The sequence below is a fragment of the Condylura cristata genome, unplaced genomic scaffold (assembly GCF_000260355.1).
Source record: "Condylura cristata isolate star-nosed mole 26May11 unplaced genomic scaffold, ConCri1.0 scaffold00023, whole genome shotgun sequence".
Taxonomy (NCBI): Eukaryota; Metazoa; Chordata; class Mammalia; order Eulipotyphla; family Talpidae; genus Condylura; species Condylura cristata.
Genome location: NW_004567124.1, coordinates 25291285 through 25312899, shown reverse-complemented (window position 1 = coordinate 25312899; position 21615 = coordinate 25291285). Strand labels below are relative to the sequence as shown.

At 35.2% G+C, this 21615-nt stretch overlaps 1 protein-coding gene across 2 annotated transcripts in view; it reads left to right on the top strand.

Moving 5' to 3' along the window:
- Positions 1 to 21615, top strand: part of MGA (MGA, MAX dimerization protein) — a 100788-nt gene that overhangs the window by 58327 nt on the left and 20846 nt on the right. Inside the window, exons 10-15 of one of the 2 annotated variants that reach the window (XM_004687891.2) lie at positions 10020 to 10246; positions 10958 to 11134; positions 12009 to 12081; positions 13585 to 14102; positions 16328 to 16478; positions 17998 to 18624. In XM_004687891.2, the coding sequence (XP_004687948.1) occupies positions 10020 to 10246; positions 10958 to 11134; positions 12009 to 12081; positions 13585 to 14102; positions 16328 to 16478; positions 17998 to 18624 (1773 nt within the window). The remainder of the gene's footprint in view (positions 1 to 10019; positions 10247 to 10957; positions 11135 to 12008; positions 12082 to 13584; positions 14103 to 16327; positions 16479 to 17997; positions 18625 to 21615) is intronic. The other variant, XM_004687892.1, reaches the window with a different exon arrangement.

Here is a 21615-nt window from a genome sequence, read left to right as displayed (position 1 = left end):
GGTAAAATTTTGAACTATTAGTAAGAGGATAAGAAATAAGAGTCTGCTTATCTGGGCAAATTGGACAATTTTAAAGTGGAATTACAATTCCTCCTTTATGATATTCAGTTACATTAATTGATTCTACAATGATTAATCACATAAGTATAATTTTATAAGCACATTGATTGTGTTTTGATGTTTAGAATTGATTTCTATACAGAATACTAAAGGTCTAAGTATAATTTTAGAACAAACCTAATAAAAACCATAATATGAAAGTAGTGCTATCACTGCCAGAAGTTGAGAGGTGGAGCCAGTTTCGGGTGCAGGTTCCTTATCTTTCATCGTATTCCGCTAAATCATGAAATTGAGGAGAAGTTGTTTGATTTAGAATTATTGAAGCATAAACCAAAATTAAACACAGAATTCAAAGTATTCACTTTGAACTCTAATACTGAATATGGTAATAGACTTTTTATTTTATGGTCTTGTGTATAGGTTGCATTGTTAACATGCTTATGTAATTTACAATTAATATATAAATGAAAAGTGTTAGTACTTTTGATGCATAAAATTTAAGGATTTGATAATATATTTTTTGTCATTGTTGTAGATTTAAATTTTTTTTCTTCCATTATGGCCTGTCAATCATAGTTTTAAATGTTAAAACCTCATATAAGAAGGATTCTCTGTTTTTACAGATAACACTAATTGAAAAGTACTGTTGCTGGTGTAAAGACTGCTTATTTTCTATGGATGGTAGTACCAAGAGAAAGGTTAAAACCTAGTGTTAGTGCTTTCTTAGCCAGCTTACTGTTTTGTTGAATGCATATACTTACAGATTAATTATGAAAAGACTATCATTGCTATCTGCAGCTAGACTGATTATGGAAAAAGGAGAATGTTCAAATTACCAGTTTCAGCAATGAGATCTGACATTACTACAGTTGTTAAAAGGCCAACTGGAATATTATTAATAACTTTGTGCCATTAAATTGGACAAGATGAAAAACAAATTCTTTGAAAGATCAAAGCTGCCAAACTGAAGAACAAACAAATAACTACCTAGCCTTATACCTATGAACTGGTTGTTAAAAATCTCACAATAGGCCCCCCTGGTGGCGCAGCGGGTTAAAGCACAGCACTGAGAAGCTAAAGCCACCTCCGCATGAGTTCAGTTCCCGCCTGCCGCCTGCCCGAAGGTGACCACAGGGCATGGCAGACCTCTCCTGACCCGCCCGCTGCTCCCCTCAGCAGTGTACTTGGTCAATCTGCCTGTTCTGCTCCCCACTCTGTCTCTGGTGAAGCCTCTCACCACCCCTGAGCCTCTGGCCTGTACCCCAGTTCTGTATGCACAAATAAATAAATCTTTAAAAAAAAAAAAATCTCACAATAATGCCTCTGGGAGGTCCAGTCGGCTTCATTGGTAAATTCTACAAAACATCTGAGGAAAAAATACCCATTTTCCACAAAATGCTTCCATAAAATGGTCTTGCATTATGAGATACTAGCATTGGCTTAATACTCAAACCAGAAAAAGAAAACTGTAGAGTAATATATCTTACAAATATAAGTAAAAATTATATTTGTTTTTGTAAACTTTTATAAGATATATTTAAAAGACAATACATTATGGCCAAGTGGGTTATCCTGGGAATGTGCGGTTGCTTTGACATTTGAAAACAATCAATGCAGTTTATAACTCTCATAACAGGCTTTAAAAATGCTGTATGATTTTTCATACAGCATTTTTATTTGAGTAGATTTATTTAAAATTGACAATTCATTTTTGGTAAAAATTCTCAACACATTAGGCGAGAAACATGTTCTACCTGGTAAAGAGCATCTAGGGAAAACTCTATAATCAAGATAGTGTAGACAGAGCTTAGAGATGAAGAGGAATGCTTTCTTTAACCATGGCTGTTCAATGGCGGTATGGTAAAGCATGAAAAACAGGATACCCAGAATTGAAAGGAAGAAGTAAAATTGACTGTTCAATTGACTTAGGAAAATCCTAAGGAATCCACAAAAAAGTCACTAGAGCTATAGGTTTAGTGAGGCTACAAAATACAATGATATCAATATACAATATATTTTTATATACACCAGTGAGCAGTTGGAAATTTAAGTAAATATTCTTTAAAATAGCATACATACAAAGAAAAAAGACACTTAAGGGTAAGTTTGACATAAGTTGCATAAAATATTTATACTGTGCTTTAACCCGCTGCGCCACCAGCTATAGACTGTTTTCATGGAACAGAAGCCTCTTATGAGATAGTTTTTTTTTTTAATTATATAACAGTTTATTTTTACATCATTTTGTACATTTTTTTTTCCATCTCAATTGTATTCCCCACAGGTTTCCCATCACCAAGTCACCTGTGATGAGATAGTTTTTGACATGTTGATTTATAGATTTTATATTATCTTAGTAAAAATCTCAGTAGGATTTCTGGGGGAGGGTTAGAAATTTATAAATTGTATCTGAAACTGAAATGAAATTTAGAGCAGTCCTTTGATAAAATTTTTATAAAGAATGTAATTGATAGACTTATACCATATGATTTTGAGACTTACTGTAAAGTTGAAGTGATTTGGATGTAGGAAGACATATAGACCAGACAATGGAACAGAATGTAGTTTAAAGGTTGACACATTATACATTAATTTAGACACATTTTCAGAGTGGTTCAGTGGGAAACGTTTTTCAACAAATTATTAGAGAATAATTGGAAAGCTATACAACAAAAAATAACTCAAGAGCTAAAGTCATGGATTAAGTATAAGTGCTTAGAGTATAAAGTTTTCTAGGAGAAAAAATAGGAAAATAGCCATGTGACCTTGTTCATGTAGATTTCCTAAATAAGGAAATCTTTTGTCAAACTTATCCTTAAGTGTTTGTTTCTTTGTATGCTACTTTAAATAATATTTATTTGAATTTCCAATTGCTCACTGGTAAATATACAAATGTATATTGATATCACTGTATGTTGTAGCCTCACTGAACCTATAAACCAAAAGCATGAATAATGAGTATAAAAAGTAAAAAATTTAAAAATTCAAAGCTTGCTGTTCAAGACTTCTTAAGGTAATGAATAGACAAGCCACAAAGTGTGAGAAACACACACAAAAGTTACATACAACATAATGCTTTTTATCTTCAATAAGGAATTTTGAAACTCATATTTAAGAAAACTTGACAACTCAAGGCATTCTAAGTAGACAGCTAACAAATTTCAAAAGTAATAAGTTTTAAAGACATGGCATCACTAAGGATAAATTGACAACAGACAGATTCACGAAAAGGTGCTTAACACCAGTAGTCAATATGGAAATTCTTACTAAAATCACAAGAAAATACTCATATATATACCATTCAGTGACTAAAATTAAGAAGACTGATCATATCAAATGCTGGCAAGCATATAGGCAATTGGATCGCTCAGTAAGCTGTAAAATGGTATACTTTGGAAAGTAATATGGTTACTTTGGAAAGAATTTAGATAGTTTCTTAAAATGTTAAAAAATAATGTCTGTTATACAACTTAGTCATTTCATTTGCGTAAAATGTTACTTCAACAGAAATGAAAGCATATGTCATCATAAAATCCTGTACATGAGTATTAATAACAGCTTTATTTGTAACAGCACGGAAATTGGAAACAAGATGGTCATCAGTAGGTGAGAGAGTGAATAAATTTGGGGTTCTATGGAATCTAAAACCCACTAATAAAATGAAACAACTCTTGGTATACTCAACAACATGGATCAATCTGAATAATTTAGCTGACCTTGAAAGTAACCAGATTTCTTCTTCTAATCCCTAAATCAACATTTTTCTTACACTTATACATAACAAATTTCTTATAATGTAAATTTAATATATAGATCATTGGTTGTGTGGACAAGGGTTTGGATTAAAGTTGGAAGCAGAGGAAAGAGATGATCACAAAGGATAATCCAATTATAATTACAAGGAATCTGTCTGTCTTGCTCTTAAGTTCTTTCTAACACTTTGATTCTCTTTCTAAGTATTAGCCATTCTTATGAGTGTGAAGTGGTATCTCATTTTTATAGATTGCACTTACATTTCCAAAATGGTTAGTGATATTGAACATCTTTTTATGTGTTTATTTGCCATTTGTATATCTTTGAAAAGTTTCTCTTTGACTCTTTACCCGTTTTTTCATTGGGATTGTTTTTCTGTTGATTGTTAGGAGTTCTAAACAGTTTAGATATTAATCCCTTATTAAATATATGTTTTGCATATATTCTCTCCCATTTTGTGGATTGTTCTTTTACTCTATGGTTAGTGTCTTTTGATGTACAAAAATTGAAAAAAATTGAGCCTGTCTTGTTTATACAGCTTTTGTTGTTAACTTTGATGTCAGATCCAAGAAATCACTGCCAAGTGATCCAAGGTTGTCTAAGTTTTCCTAGTTTTTTCCTAAAAGATTTATATTTATAACCTTTGCACAAAGTTTTTGATCTGTTTTGAGTTAATTTTTGTATGTAGTGTTAACATAGGTTCTAACTGATTATGTGAATATCCAGTTTTCCCAACATCATTTGCTGAAAGGACCCATTGAGTGGTCTTGGCAACCTTCTCAAGAATTATTTACTAAGAGTTAACTTCTGGCCTGTCATATTCCATTTAATAATTCCACAGTGCCATTTGATTAATGTATCTTTGTAGGAAGTTTCCAGTCCTTCAGTTTTGTTAGTTTTCAGGATTGGATTGGGTTTTAAAAAATATTTTTGCCAAGAACATCATTCTTATTTTGATACTATGTTGAGTCTACAGGTTGTGTTGGACAGTATTGAATTTTAATAATACTGAATCTTACAATTCATGACCAGGGGATGTTTTCATTTATTCATGTTTTCTATCATTCCTTTTAGTAATGTTCTGCAGTTTAAATTGTAGATGTCTTTCACTTCGTTAGTCTAGTTAATTCCCATGTATTTTAATCTTTTTGGTGTTAGTGTAAATGAAAGTTTTTGTAATTTTCTTTTCAGACAGTTGTTTGTTTTTAGAAATGCATCTGATTTTAATGTGTTGACCTGGTATCCTTCTACTTTGATTTAACGCACATTAATTTTCAGGTTTTGTGTGTGTGCGGTCGTGGTCTTTAGAATTTTTTTTTGTACAGATTAGATCTTCAAATAGATACTCTTCTTGCTTTTCATTCTGATTGCTTTTTATTTAAAAAAATTTTTTTAAATCAAATTTTCTGGGTACAACTTCCAAAAATATGTTGATAAATAAAAGTAGTGAGAATTAGGTGTCTTTGCCTTGTTCCTGATCTTATTGAATATGATGTGCACTATGGATTTTTCATAAATGATTATTATGTTGAGTGTTTTTATCATGATAAGGGTTTGAATTATGTAACTGCTTCCTCTGCACAAATTGAAATGATCTTATTTGGAGTTCACTTACATGAAGTTGTTGAAGGATATGGATGTTGATCTTCATGTCTGTCTTTAAATTGGGAAGTTTTCAGTCCATTATTTATTCAGGTCTTCTCTCTCCCTTTCTCTTTCTGAAACTCTTAGGGTGTATATGTTGATCTATTTGATGATATTCCACAGATTCCTTAGACTCTTGTTTTTCTTTTCATATGCTTCAATAGTTTGCATTGTCCTGTTTTCAAATTCACTCAATTTTCTGCCCCTTTAAATCTACCTTTGGTTCCCTCTAGTGAATTTCAACTATTGTACTTTACAGTTCTAGGATTTTTCTTTCCTTTTTCTATTTTCCATTTATAATATTTCCATTTCTTCTTTCCATCATTTTGTTTGCTTTACTTTCTCCACTCTGTCCTTTAGTTCTGTAAGCATCTTCAAGACAATTGAAGTCTTTGGTATTTTTTTTCCTTTGAACCAGCCATACTTTTCCTCTTCTTTTGTAACATTGGGATATTTTGTTGAGCACTGGATATTTGAATCTAATAATGTGGTAATTCTGGAAATCACATTCTCCTTCCTCAAGGTTTGTTTTATTTTGTTTTGTTTTTGATTGTTGAGACTGTCTTTGTGCCAAGGATCAGCCTGAGGTGTAAATTTAGGTATACTGTGGTCTTTTCAGAAGGTCTAAAACCTTTCCCAGGATATGGATAGCCACTTTATAATTTTGTTTATGTGTGTAGTTGTTTTTAAATGCCCTTGTGCTTAATATCTGACTCTCGAAAAAAAGTGAATCACAAAACGGGGGTAAGATAAGGAGAGGGGAAGGGTGCTGGTTCTTTAAATCCTGTGGACGCCTCTTAAACGAGAGGAAAGAAGAACTTGCAACTTAGGTAAAAGTGTTAAAATGACTAGACTGCTGCTTTCTACTTTCTTTGTGTATGCCTTTGTGAGCAGTTGGAGAAGGGTGTCCTTTCTGCCTACTCTGACTCCAGAAAGCTGTGTGCAGTCTGCTCTAAGAACATTTGCCCTGCCGTGTATAGTTGCTTACTAGGTGGTTAGAGCTGAACTTAACATTAGTCAACTATAGTTTACTGTCCAAATATTCCTCTAGAAGTTGCAAGCTTTCCAAAGACTCCTATGTCAAGTAGACTGCCAGTGTAAGTGTTGTTCAGATGGGGAGACAGATTTCCTGGTATTACTTACTACACCATTTTACCAGACTCCTCTTAATGCTTATTCTTGGTTAGATTAAACAGAAAAAACCCAAAAACACGCTGTTAGCAAGCAAAGTTGAGTATTATAAAGGTTTGGTTTTTCACCTGCACTTTTAGTTCTATCCAAAATACTGTTAGCTTTTTATGAAATTTGAAAAACTGAATCCAAGATTTATATGGAAATGCACAGGACCTAGAAATAGGGTAGTCTTGAATGAACAGTGATGATGTGGGAGGACTTACTGTGTTGGGCATCAAAACTTGTAAAGCTCTTCTGTAAGACAGGGTGATACTGGCTTGAATAGACCAATAGTAGAACAGTAGTAGAACAGATGGAGAGGCTACAATACAGTCAAATGTACATGGACATTTGGTTTCACAAAAATGGCAGAAGAGTAAGGAAAGGATGCTGTCCTTTAGCATGGGGAAAAGTCGAACCCTTATTCTTCACACCATACATACATGGTTTGTTGCAGTATTCCATTTGTTTAGCTTATAGTGTTACATGGTGTATACTTACTACTGTGTATTAAGCTTGTATATACATAGTTCTGTACTTTATGGGCCTTTCACAACAAAAGGTTGAAAATGCCTACAAGATGGGAGGGGGAAGTATACAGTATGCTGATTAGCAGCATAGCAGTTTGGTAGGACTCATTGTCCACTGTTCATTTGTGGAAGAACTACTTCACACATCTAGGCATGACAGGACATTGCTAGATAATTAAAACTCATTCTACCTTTAACAGGTTACTGTCAATTTGATGAAAAAAAGTATGTCAAGTATCGATATGCATTTGTTGTAATTTAGGGGCCACAATAGCAAAGGTTGCATAATATGTCAAGTGTAATGAACAAAAGGGTTGTTGAGAAGGAAAGAAAATGGTAGTGTTAGGGGACCTTGGAAGGGAAATATACTAGGAGGCACTTGAATAGAAGAGGTGACACTACTTCCTTCTTGAAACAGGTTTCACTGACTTTGGTTTCTGTGAATGTATGCCTCTCTGGTTCTCTTCTTCATCCTGTCTTTGCTGCTAGCTCACTTCTAGGATTCATGTGCAGAATAGCAGGGTCTCACTGTTTTGTGAAGGAGAGCAGAGAAGTGCTCTTTTGGATCCAGGTTGTTTAAAGGAGTCAAGTGGAATGTGAGGAATTGGTCTGTCCCATTTTCATGTCCTCAGTCAAGTGGAATGTGAGGAATTGGTCTGTCCCATTTTCATGTCCTCAGATGTAGTTTCTGATGGTTCTGATGTTTATTACTTAATCTGTATGATCATGTTGCTGTCACTTTAATCTTAATCCTAAATTGAACTGAACTCTACCCTTCCCAGTTACCTCCTTTTATGAAGCTCCGGTTTTTATTGGACTTAAGTCTATTTTTCATTTATCAGTAGTTGAAACTTTACAGTTTTCTTTGATTCCCTATGAGAAATTTTCTTCTGAAGTACTGTGCCATGTGTTTGTAGCTATTCCTTTTAAAAGAAAAAGGTGAAAGGGAAACTTTACTTGGTACCATGGAAACTTAGAAAATCATTGAGAGGTCAAAGACAATACCTTGAATACATTTCTTCTTGTAATAGAATATGCTTATGCTAACTAGCCATACTAGACAATAAAGTTTTTACCTAATGAGTAAATCTGTAAGTACCCACCTTCACTTTGAGGGCTTATCTGGTGACACTTGTTAAATACTGTAGCACTTCTCCTCAAAATAGATATTCCTACATATTATTTATTTTCTTTTTCCTGCTTTTTTTCCTTGTACACACTTAACAGTACAATTCCAGTAGGCTGTCCTTAATTTGTCTTGTTTGTTGCCTGTCTCACCTCCCTCCTCCAAATTTAAATGTTAACACTATCAAGGAGGATTTTTGTCACTTTTGTTCTTTACTTTATCTGCAAAATTTGACACTTAGTAGACATTCAAGATTTAAAAATGTGAATGAATTACTAGGGTGTTGGGAGCCTTTGTCAACTATGTGATATATTGACTAGTTTATAGGTTCAATAACAGACTGCTAAGTAGCTAAATAACTGGCTCAATTACTTTCTGGCTTTGAAGCTTTCCCCCTACCATTTGAATCTTTAAGCCTTTCTTTGATATTTTGTGATTGCAGTCTGAGTGATATTAGCCATCGGGGTTCTTAAGACAGTTGTTTTTTTACTAGTGGGACCTTAATATTCAGGGTGTTGAGAAGAAAGGATGTCCTGAAAAAAACTCCACAGACAGGTTTTGTGGAGCCCACCCCAAATTAAAAAGCACTAGAAATCCCTTAATATCATCACCACCAATGGGAGGATTTCCCCTTTTGTAGATAAACCCTCTATTAGCCTTTCTTTGTTCCCTGCAGTTGAGTCACATAAGTCCCTTCTAAGCATATGGGTGAGGACCCAGCCAGTCATCTCAATTTACATTGATATTGCCCTGTAACAAGGGCAAAATAATGCACTTAATAATACAAAATAATCAAACAAGCAGTTTGATTTCTGACATTAATTGAACAAATTATTTGAATTAAGTGTGAATGCTGGGCAAGGGTTTTTGGTCTTGACTTAGAAGAGCAACCTTATCTCTAAGGACTGACCTAATGCAAAATGCAATTTTTGCTTCTTTGTAGTCTTTTTTATGGGAATGGGCATTTTGTTTAAAGAATACAGCACTAATTTGGTTAAATAATCATTGCATATTTTTTCCCTTGTGAAGGACTACTGAATTGTATGATTTTATCTAAAATTAATTTCATCACCCCCATTCTCCCCCCCTCACACACACACAGATAGACAGACACACACACACTGCCATATATTCTTGATTCTATACTGAGTTTGAACATAAAGACAAGAGTAATATTTCAAGTCTTTGGTCAGATTGGCCAGATTTGATCTTGGTGTTCTGCCTTTTAGTTCTGTACTCTCCTGAACCTTAACTGCTGCAAAATGGGAATGGTAATAATATCTCAAGGACAATTGTGACAGTTACGTGAGTTAAGGATAGTATTTTCAGAATAACTGAGAAGGCCTTTTTTGACCACATTTAACATAATATCATTTGTTGACTCTTCATTCCTCACCCACTATATTTTTCTGTTTGATACTTGATATTACATGTTTATTAGTTTTCTCTGACTAGATTGTAGACTCTGATGATAGAAACTTTTTAAATTTATAACTGTGTTCACTGGAATACCTAAAACAGTATTTGATTTATAATAGATATTCAACAAACCTTTGGTTAATGGTGACTAAATTAAGCTTTATGAAGACACATGAAAGTTTTTAGGGAGTATCTGTTTGATTTTTTTATAATGAGTTACTGCTTTTTATGAGTGAGCATATTTTGTTCAGCAGTATATCTCAGTAAACATTGGTTGCCAGAGGTTCCTAAATCTTGTCCTCATTTTTGTTAAGCTATATGTGAAACAGAGCCTGAACAGCCTGTTCGACATTACCCATTATGGGTGAAAGTAGAAGGTGAAGTAGATCCAGAGCCAGTTTATATCCCAACGCCTTCTGTCATTGAGCCTATGAAACCATTGTTGTTGCCTCAACCAGAAGTTTTATCTACTACTGTGAAGGGCAAACCGCTCACTGGAATTAAACCTGCACGGGCATATACTCCCAAACCGAATCCTGTGGTAAGCAAAAGTCTTTTAAAGATAATCTTACTCCCCTAGTGTAATTGAGTAATACAAGGGCAGTACATTTTATTGGTACAAGATCATTAAGAAAATACCATCATTCATATATAACATAGAAAGTGTGAAATTTCAAATAGAAATTGATGTTAATGACTGTGAAGATTGTTACGTTAGTAGCTTAAGTATTTCTGACTGTTAGATATTTCGGTCTTCCCTGTTTATTTAAATTGAGAAAGGTTCTATAGTACCTGTAGTACAGTGCTATTCATTGTAGTCTTTGTGCCAGTACTTACCAAATTGTGTGTTACCAATGATGAAATAAATATAGAAAATGAGAACAAATACTTACAAACTTTTAAGCAAGTTGATGAAGTTTTTATATCTACCAAATATCTTGGGCTTGTATTTTGCTTTATGTGTCTTTTGTTCTGGCTGTAGTGGTAATAAAGAAATGTATCCTTCACTACAGAAAATTTGAGAAACTCTACTCTGTTGTGATCTGAAATTTCTCATAGAGAATCAGATCCTTTTTGACTGTACCAGGATTTAACAAATATAAACTGTTACTGTACTATTTTAACCTTAAAGTTTGCATTTAAGAATTTCAGATTTTGTATTAGAAACAAAGATTAAATGGCCTTTTCCTTTTGGAGTCTAGGAGACTTTTCCCCCCAATGTATGGAATGTTTTGTTGTATGAAACTTACAGATTCGGGAAGAGGATAAGGATCCAGTCTACTTGTACTTTGAAAGTATGATGACTTGTGCCCGAGTTCGAGTCTATGAAAGGAAGAAGGAGGAAGAGAGACAGCCATCTCCATCCCCACCCCCATCATTTCACCAGCAGGACTCATGTCATTCTAGTCCTGAGAACTGTAGTACAAAGGTGAATCATTACATAATTTCTCTCTCTTTTTTTTTTTAAAAAAGATCTATTTATGCATATAGATCTGGGGTTACAGGCAAGAGGTGCAGGAGCAGTGAGGATTCACCAGAGATAGTGGAGAGCAAAACAGGCTGACTGCTGAGAGGAGCAGCGGGCAGGTCAGGAGAGGTCTGCTGGCCCATGTGGGTCACCTCCAGGGCAGGGATTGAACTCATGCTGAAGTGGCTTTAGCTTTTTAGTGCTTGCTGTGCTTTAACCCGCTGCACCACCAGGGAGGGCCCCATAATTTTTTTTTTAACTTACAATTTGCTGTGCCTGGTAGTAGAATTTGCATTACTTTCAGAATAACTCAGTAATTTTTGTGAAATAATGTAGACTTGCATGTCATGTATGCCCATTTATTTCTCTACAAACCTTTTTTGAAGATCAATCCCTTATTAAAAGTACTACACTTTCTGATACAGGGGTGACTTTTTTAAATTTAAACATTTCTGGCTTTAATCAAAGTCATGGATGAGGCAATTATTAGAATTTGCCTCTTTCAACTTTTCTAAATAACTGAAGCTTATTCCATTAAACATCAGCTTCTCTCCCCCAACCCACTTCTCTAGAATACACTATAAAGTGCAATGTAAATTGTTTTCTTGGTGACTCAATCACTATTAAATACATTAGAAAGCAGATTATTTGTTCTTGCCTGTAGTTATATAATGGTAATGCAACTGTACCTGAAGATGTGATGAAAGGTTGCCATTTTATTATTTCTACTGTTTTAGGCTTTTTTGAGAGATTTAGTGTTTATACCCTAGTCTTAATCTCTCTTGTTACTAAATAGGTGTTGAAGTAGTTCTTGATGTGTTATTCCCTTCCTCAGGAACCTGAGGCTGAACATCAGTCCTTGAAAGCAATCACCTGTGACCTGGAGGATGATTCCGATAAATCTCAAGGTCAGAATGCAGATTCTGATAAGTATCAAGAGCTTATCATTTAATAATACTTATATAGGGCTGGATTATAATAATAAAAATCCACCTAACCTGTCTTAGTTTCTAAATATAGAAGTCATAGATACACATATTATTTGGTGTACCTTCTCATTCCTGGCCTGTTTAAGAAATAAAGTTCATTTGCATTGATATGGTACATTGCAAGTTACATTTAGCATAAGGCCAGTAGTTCTTTTTTTTTTTTAATGATGTGACATTGGCATCATTAGCTGTTTAAAATTTTCCTTGGGGTCTCAATAGCCCTTATCTTTGAAGAAATGCAGAGGAAAGAAGGAAGGATATCACTGGTTTATTTAGTAGAGACTACTGCTGGAATCACAGTGATGAGAGATGATATGGAGGGAGTTAAATTGTTTTTAGTTTTGTTTCTTATGGCTTCTTTGAACAATAGTTTCCTGAGTTTTTTTGTTTGACACACACAAAGTAATAATATTACCATAACAATTTAAGTAGAGAAGACTGCTGGGGTATAGGGAATCTACCCACCTAAGAGCATGACCACCCTGAAGGCCAAGGGGATCTTAGAAGCTTGTGACACACTGGATTGGGGCGGGGGGCGGGGGGGGCAGGCGGTGGCGGCACTTTGCAATAGAAATAGAAGTGTCTAGTGAAATGTTCATCTAGTTAAAACAAATATAAACACATTGATTATTTGATCCGCATATACTATAGAAGTGGAACAGTTCTATCTTGAGACATAAAAATAATTCAGAGAGGTATTTGCAGTAGAAACTAAAGGGTAGAGTATAATATTATAATCTTGCTATTTTTTAAAAAAAAGATTTACGTATTTATGTATGCAAGAACTGGGGTATAGCTAGAGGTGTGGGGGATGAGAAAATTCACCAGAGACAAGAGTGGGGAGCAGAACAGACAGATCTACTAAAGTACATTGATGTGGGCAGGACAGAAGTCCTGCCATGTGTGTCAGCTCCCTGGTCTGGGATCAAATTCATGCTGCAGTGGTTGTTAGCTTCGTAGTGCTGCACTTCAACCCCTTGTGTCACCAGGGAGGGCTCATCTCTTGCTGTTCTTAATAATTGAAGCTACCCTTCAGATCATTTTTGCCTTTTATATATATCAGAACACTGAACTGTATCAAATAAGTTTAACCTTGGTTATGTAATGCTTTGCAAGAAAACATGTTTTTATCTAATGGTTGAGACTTTGAGAACAATCTTTAGTGGCATTCTCATTTTTTCAGAAAGTTGACTCAGTAGGATAGTGAAGAATATTATATAGCCTTATTCTTGAATTTTTCTTTTTCCTGAAAAGCTCCCAGATTCTGAGTGTTAAATTACTACCACTGTAAGTACAGGGGAATGGGACGCTGAGCAACTGTTGAATTTCTGTGACCCAGGCAGTTTTCTTAGAACTCAAATAAATTTTCAAAGTTAAGTATAAAATGTTGTGTTACAAAACTGTCTTTCATTTCTTTATCAGAAAAGAGCTGGAAGTCTTCCTGCAATGAAGGGGAATCCTCTTCTACTTCCTATATGCATCAGAGATCACCTGGTGGCCCCACCAAACTGATAGAAATCATCTCAGATTGCAACTGGGAGGAGGATCGGAACAAGATCTTGAGCATCTTATCTCAGCACATCAATAGCAACATGCCACAGTCACTTAAGGTGGGCAGCTTCATCATTGAGTTGGCTTCTCAGCGAAAGAGCCGGGGTGAGAAGAACCCTCCTGTTTATTCTTCTCGTGTGAAAATCTCTATGCCATCATGTCAAGACCAAGATGATATGGCTGAGAAATCTGGATCAGAGACTCCTGATGGTCCATTATCCCCTGGGAAAATGGAGGATATCTCTTCTATGCAGACAGATGCCTTGGATTCAGTGAGGGAGAGATTACATGGAGGCAAAAGTCTACCCGCTTATGCAGGGCATTCTCCTGCAGGGAAGCTTGTGGCCTGTAGACGTAAACCCAGTTCAAGCACATCTGGGCTTATCCAGGTGAGAATTACCTTTAATCTGGGTGTAGCAGTTTTTTATACTTAGGTAGCATCTTGATTTTTTTTCAGGGCCCTTTGTGAGCCTGACATAATTTGTCTTCACATTTCCTGGGAGCTGAGTGACAAAATCATTATCTTTTTATAGTAGACTGAAGTTAATTTTCTTTGTCTTCCAGAAAGTGGCTTTTCTTAAACTTTATTGCCTGAGTTCTTGTGATGTTTTGATAACAAGGAGATTCTTTAGGGTTATTAGTGGATAGCTTCAGAACAAGTTAAAATTGATTTAAAGTCAGAGTATGTTTGGAAACATGGAAGAAATTTAAGTTTAGTAAGATAGAGTTCAATTACATAATATTTTAAAAAATTGAGCTGCATTTATTTTCTTTGACTCATAAGTTTTGTTTTCTCAGTATAATCGTTTTATAGCACAAATATCTCTATATGCTGTTTTGTAATTCAGGCATATTATATTAGCAAAGTTACACTGGCATCTAGGATACTCTTTGGAAAGAGAAGTGCTGAATTAAAATTTTATTAATAGTCAAAAAGATTTTCACCTCTTGCTCAGTGACATTAAATGCACTTTTATATGAGTAGCAAATGTGTGAATATATCTGACTTAATGTTAAAATGACTTGATTTTACAAGCACGACCACATCTCTGGACAAGTATAGTTCCATAAGTAATAATTACTAATGTAGTTGATTAAAAACTTCTTAATTGCAGTTTACTCTTGATGGTGCTATGTAACTGCTTCTGTTAATGTTTTTTTAAACTCTTAATCATGAGAAGAACTTTTTTTAAAAAAAATTTCATATGTTGACTGATAGGCATAGAGACTTACTTGAGAGCATTTCTAGAGAGATGACACCTCCTGAGGTACTGGCTTAGGAGTTTTGTATTCTCTTACCTGAGACAACAAATCACCGTAAAATGTTATTTTGCTCTAACAGTCAGACCACTGTAATGTAAACATTGAGAAAGCTGCTGAGTAGTCTTTAGAACAAGTCCCAATGCAGCAAATTGGAATATCTGACCTTAAGCTCCATAGATCTGAAAAAAACTCTATAATAAAATTTACTTCTGAATGGAAAGATCACATTCTTTTTACCAGACATAAAGCAGAGATATTCCTGCTCAGTCTGGGAATAAGTACAATTTTACTTAGGAATTGGAAAGTAATATTGCGTCTTGGAAGGTATAGTGGCTTGTTGTAACTATTTTCATCAAATCCCTATTAATTTAGAGAGTAGGCATTTTTCTGCTTCATTTAAATGACAGGAAAAAGGGACAGGACAAAGGTTGTCTTTAGTCACCCAGCAGTCTGACTTAAAGAATGTGGGTAAGAATAAGAGGATTTTGTTTTCTTTCTTTCTATAAAAATTCTGCCCAAGATGGGCAGACTATTAACTCAGGCAGTAGAGAAAAATCTTTACCTCATTTATTGACTCACTTTCTTTTGGCAGTTTCATGGCTATTTCTAGAATTACAGTGAGTTTCTTCTAATGTTTATCTTGAACCCATATTTTGTCCAAGAGATGAAGACAGTATCTTCAAAGCAGAGTTTTTTGAAAACTGAGATGACTTTATGGCTTAAGTATAAATCAAGTGGTAGATTCACTACATATTTTTCAAATATGGAGAATACTTGCAAGAACTCTTATGAAAGCTTTATTGTGCTTACCTAATCTTGTCAGAGATTTTGAGGAACGGTTTTATCCATTTTACTGATGATTGTTAATAGCTTAACTAGTATTGCTTATGTATAAAGTTTGGATGATATCCTAGATTTGACTGTATTTTACACTATCCAATGTGCAGAAATTATGACTTTCTAGGATTTTCTGTTTTGAAACCACCAAAATGAAGGCAATGAGATTAGTTCAGAATATCAGATGATAGCATATTTTCACTTTCTAATTACTCAGCTTATCCTAAATGGAAAAAGTCCATTTCTTTTTCCTTTAAATCTGATAAATAGACTTTTTAAACCTTGTAAAAATGAAACCCCTGTCAAGGGAGATGAGTTAGCAAGAGAATTTTATCTTTACAGAATTTCTCTTTGCCACTTGTTTCAGGTTAATGGTAAGAGTTACCCGCAGGCTAAGTTGCTATTGGGACAGATGGGGGCATTGCATCCAGCCAATAGGCTAGCTGCTTATATCACAGGCAGGTTGCGACCCTCAGTCCTGGACCTCTCAACCCTCAGTACTGTCATCTCCAAGGTAGCATCAAATGCCAAGGTGGCTGCATCCAGGAAACCACGTACCCTGTTGCCTTCAACATCCAATTCCAAATCGGCTTCCTCCTCCGGCACTACAGCAAATCGCCCTGGGAAGAATCTGAAGGCATTTGTCCCGGCAAAGAGACCAATTGGTAAGTGGAACCTTTGTATGTGCTTTGGAAAGGCCTGTGATTTGGTGCTGGGCCAGTGGATACAGGTAGGGAGGTTGTAAAACTGTTGGCATTATTCTTACTTTTGATTTCTTGCTTGCCTTTTTTTTTGTGTTTGCTTTGGTAACTTTTAAAAAAAGATTTATTTTTAATTATTGATGCATATAAGAACTGGGTTATAGGCCAGAGGTGTGGGGGGAAGAGAGTATTCTAGAGACAGATTGGGGAGCAGAACAGGCAGGTCTACTGAAATACACTGCTGAGGGGAGCAGCAAGCAAGACGGGAGAGGCCTACTGCGCCATGTGGGTCAGCTCCTGGCCTACAATTGAGCTCATGATGCAGTGGCTGGTGCTAACTTGATAGTGCTGAGACTTTAACCCCTGTGCCACCAGGGAGGCCCTTTTTTGGCAACTCTTCTGATGATATAGAGTATTAGTAAATTGATCTTGGTTAGTTTTACAGTCACCTCTCAGCTGTCAGACTAATTTTATTAATGCAGAAAAGACTTAGATTACAATTTGGTTTCTTTAAAAAAGGTAAGACATTTTTAAGTACTTCTGATTTTCCTAGGAAGACTATTGTTATTTGATATCAATCATATGTGTGTATGTTCCTTGAACTTATGAAACCAAGGAACTAACTGGAATGAGGCTTTAAAGTACAAGACTCTTGTAACATCTGATTTTAGAAATGTTGCTTGATCTATTCATCCCTGTTCTGTGAGTGAAAATCTTTCTTTATCATTTTAGTACTAGTCTATAATAAATTACCTTCTTAAAAACATTAGTGTTTTAACATTCCTAGAACATATAGTTAAATTCTGCTTTTTGCTTCAAATTTATATAGAAATGTTATGTAAAAGTGTCTATTTCTGTACTTTATTCCTCTAATAGGAGATTGAAATTTCTGGCTTAATACTGGTGTTGTATGAAGAGAGAGGGATAGGCGGTGTATACCTTAAAAAGAACCCATTTTCCTACTTGTTTAAAAAAAGTAGTTTTAATTGATAATCTTTTTAAAAAGCAGCCCTATCCTCCCTCTTTTGAAAAATGTAGATAGACATTTTAGAAATGTGTACTTAGTCTCATAAGAGGACAATAAAAGGTGGAGGTGCTGGGATGGGAGGAAATGGTAGGGACAAGTTTTTAAAGAAGAATTGGGGAAAAAATTCCCTTCTTGCTTTCTTTATCTGTTTTGAATGATGAAGTTGTATGTTGTATGTATTGTCTTTTTATGTCCTGGCAACTTGACTGTATTCCATAGCCAAAAGAATCTAATAATAACACCCCGATTTTAATTCCCTTCCTTTTAGAATTATAAAGGTTCGATTTGGGTTGAGGGAAGTGTTTATTTCTCAGTGGGAATTGGCACGTATAATACGGGTAGGTAGTACCTGTAAGAAATTGGCCCAGTGGTGCACAATAAATGTTAATAAACACAGTCACTAAGAGGATAAAATATGAGAACTGAAGATTTTGACCTGCAAATTTTTATTTGCAGCGGCTCGACCCTCTCCTGGTGGTGTGTTCACACAGTTTGTGATGAGTAAAGTTGGAGCCCTGCAGCAGAAGATACCTGGAGTTAGCACACCCCAACCCCTAACAGGGCCACAGAAGTTCAGTATCAGACCTTCTCCAGTAATGGTCGTCACACCTGTGGTTTCTTCTGAGCCAGTACAGGTGTGCAGCCCTGTGACTGCTGCTGTCACTACTACCACCCCTCAAGTGTTTTTAGAGAATGTTACTGCTGTGACACCTATGACTGCTATTTCTGACGTGGGAGCTAAAGAAACTACTTGTTCTTCTGGTGCCACCATTGCAGGGGTTGTTGAGGTCTCTGAAACTAATACCAGCACCTCTGTAACACCTACCCAGTCTACAGCCACTGTGAACCTTATCAAAACGACTGGGATTACTACCCCTGTGGCTTCTGTTGCTTTTCCTAAGTCTTTGGTAGCATCTTCTCCAACCATAACTCTTCCTGTTGCTTCCACTGCCTCCACCTCCATAGTCGTGGTGACCACAGCTGCATCTTCTTCCATGGTGACCACACCAACTTCATCTCTGGGCTCTGTTCCCATTATACTCTCGGGAATTGATGGGAGTCCACCAGTGAGCCAGAGACCAGGTAAGGCCTAGATGTTACTGGCTGGTTTACTGTACAGCTATTTATGTAACTTGATGGTTGTAATAGGTTATATTTCAGGGTAACAGTGTAGGTGTTTCTGCTATAACATGATACATATGTATTCCTGAAAATTGTTGTACTTTGCAAAATTCAACACTAAAATTAATTTAGCTCGTGGGTAATTTCAGGGGAAACCACTAAAAATTAATGCAGCTTTGTAACCAGAAAACTAGTAATACCAACCATAACCGGCACCTTGGTGGTAAATTAATATCCTTGACAAATGGTTTAGTAGAGCTAGAGATTCCTTAGGAGATATTTAAAATACATCAAGGTTAGGGAAAAAAAAATTGCTGGTTATAGCACACTGAAATAATGTTTATGGGAGTGGAACTTTGAGTCAGTAGATACTTAAGCAGGAAGTACAACTTGCTGTGTGTGCTGAGAGCTGGGGTACTCACATTGCTGAGGAGGGAACCCAAATGTGGGCACTCATGTTGGGAATGGTGTTCATTTTTATAGTGGGGGTGGGGGGGGAGAATGGGAGTGAGTGGGTGAAGAAAGAGGTGAGAGCTGCTGCCTATGCTGCAGCCAAGCTGGGTTTCCTCCTTCTCCTTGCTGTGAAAATTAAAATTCTAGCTCCTCTTGCTTAATAAAAATAATTTATGAATCAGCCCACTTCCCATATACTACTGAGCATTCTGTTTAATTATTACGCACAAACAGAAAAAGGACATTTGTTTATAGGATGCTAGTATTTTATGTTTATTAACTTCTAGTTAAAATTTTTCTCTTGTTGAATTAGGTTGAGTTTGAGTTGGAAATATCCTATGCTTTGGTAATTTTTATATTTTAATTCAAACAGCGAAAGTAAATATTCTCTTAGTATACTCAAGAAGAATTAATTGTGGAATAGATTGAGAGTCTTTGAGGGGAAATAAAAAGTCATAAGCAGTTCAGTCTTGGTGACTGGTGTTTTTCCTACTAAAAGTTTTTGCCTTCAGTGACATGAACTTAATCCCTGTTGATATTTTAGGAAATAAATAATTTGGAAGTTTATAAACTGAAATGTTCAAAATGTTTTGTTGAACTTCAGTTGTTGAAAGGTGGCAATATTAAATTTGTTGGCATAAAAAAATAGCTAGCTATTTAATAAATAATATTGGAAGTGAGGTCTTTTGTTGAAGATGCTTGTTTAACATTTGCTATAGAATCCCAGGGTTCGTATCTTGTCATTTTAACTGATTATATTTTTAAAACTATCTTATGGATTCCAATCTGTAATTCTATCATGAAGCTATCAAGTAGCGTAACTTCTTCTTCTTTTTCTTTTTGTTAAGATTTATTTATGGATACAGAACTAGAGTGCAGGCCAGAGGTGCAGGGGCGGTGAGAGGATTCACCAGAGACAGAGAGGGGAGCAGAATAGGCAGGTCAGGAGAGGTCTGCTGGGGCAGGTGGGGATCGAATTCATGCAGAAGTAGCTTTAGCTTCTTAGTGCTGTGCTTTAACACTCCGCCACCAGGGAGGGCCTGTAGCTAAACTTCTTAAAAACTTCATTGTTTCCCAGATTTTAGTCACTCAGAATATGCATTCAGGTTGTTTGTGCTGCTTCTCATTTGTACTATTATTAACTTAATATTCTTTCTTAGAGCACTCATTTGTTTATTACTTAAATGCATTTTCAAAAGGAGCAACATTATTTTAATTGGAAACTAACATTACTTAGCAAAATAGAGGCTAATTCCATAAGTAAATACACTAGGGATAATAAAAAAATTTTTTTTAATTCCAGCAAACTTCTGCCTATTCATAGCATATGACCTGTTCTCTCTTAATGAAGAAAGCTGGAAAGTTCTGGCTTAGTATGAAAGACATCAGAATGGTACTTCTGTATATTATTAAGAGGATTGAAATTGGAAAGGGGAATTACTTTGTGACAGTGTGATTTAGTGGTTTCATATACATATGCCGCCTGAAAGTATCTTTTGCAAATATCATTTGAGGTAGTACTGATGTTAAAAAAATTACCTTATGTGTTCTTCTATAAATGAAATTGATTCATAGAACTGCTACTTCTAAGGAAGTGTGTGTAATTTTGTTGTAGGTTCATGAAAAGAATCTCAACTGAGCATTTAGACATCTGAATTTTTCATTTGACTTCCCTTATTTTCTCTCCTTCCTCTGTTCCACATTTCAGTGAACACTCATTTAATGTGTAAAAATGTTGCTTTTGTGGTCTGAGTTGCAGTAATTATACTTTTACTTTCTGACATACTTTGAGTAAAAATGTTTAGGAAATTAAGACTGTATTAACATTTCTACTTCGCATAAGATGGTTTTTGTTCGAATTGAATATTTTTTCCCATGAGCAATTTGGTCTTTGTGTTTTATTTTATTTTCAAGAATAGTCTGGATCTTCTATATAAATTTTGTTATTTAAATGTTAGGAACATGGTTTTCTTTCAGAAATTTGATATGTTTCGTGGGCAGAATGCTCATTGGATAGAATAGCATGTTAGGCTAAAATCTTTGCTTTGATTATTAATGTTAAATAAGTAAACTAAGGTAATGTTTGATGAATTCTATTTATATTTACTATTATCTGTATCTCAACCTCTTTATACCTGTGGCCAACAATCTGCATATAGATTGCTCACATCAGCCCCATGTCTTCAGACAATATTATTTCCAAACATTAAGGAGCATCTGTAGATACTAGCAGCAGTTTGAAATTTCTTGTTAAACCCTCTTTTGACTCTTCCTAATCATGCTTTTGTTTCCTTCCTTCTTGGATGCCCCTTAATTTCATTCCATTTTTAGGGGGTATGTATTTTTTTCCCTTTTGAAAAATAATTTCCACAAGTCTTCTAGGCTTTGCCTATGTGTCAGTGAAATTAAAAAGCCAAGAGGCTTTTTTATACTTTGTGATTTTTATTTATTGATTTTATCTTGAGGATGAACTATTGATACTAAGTCATAAGTGTTAAC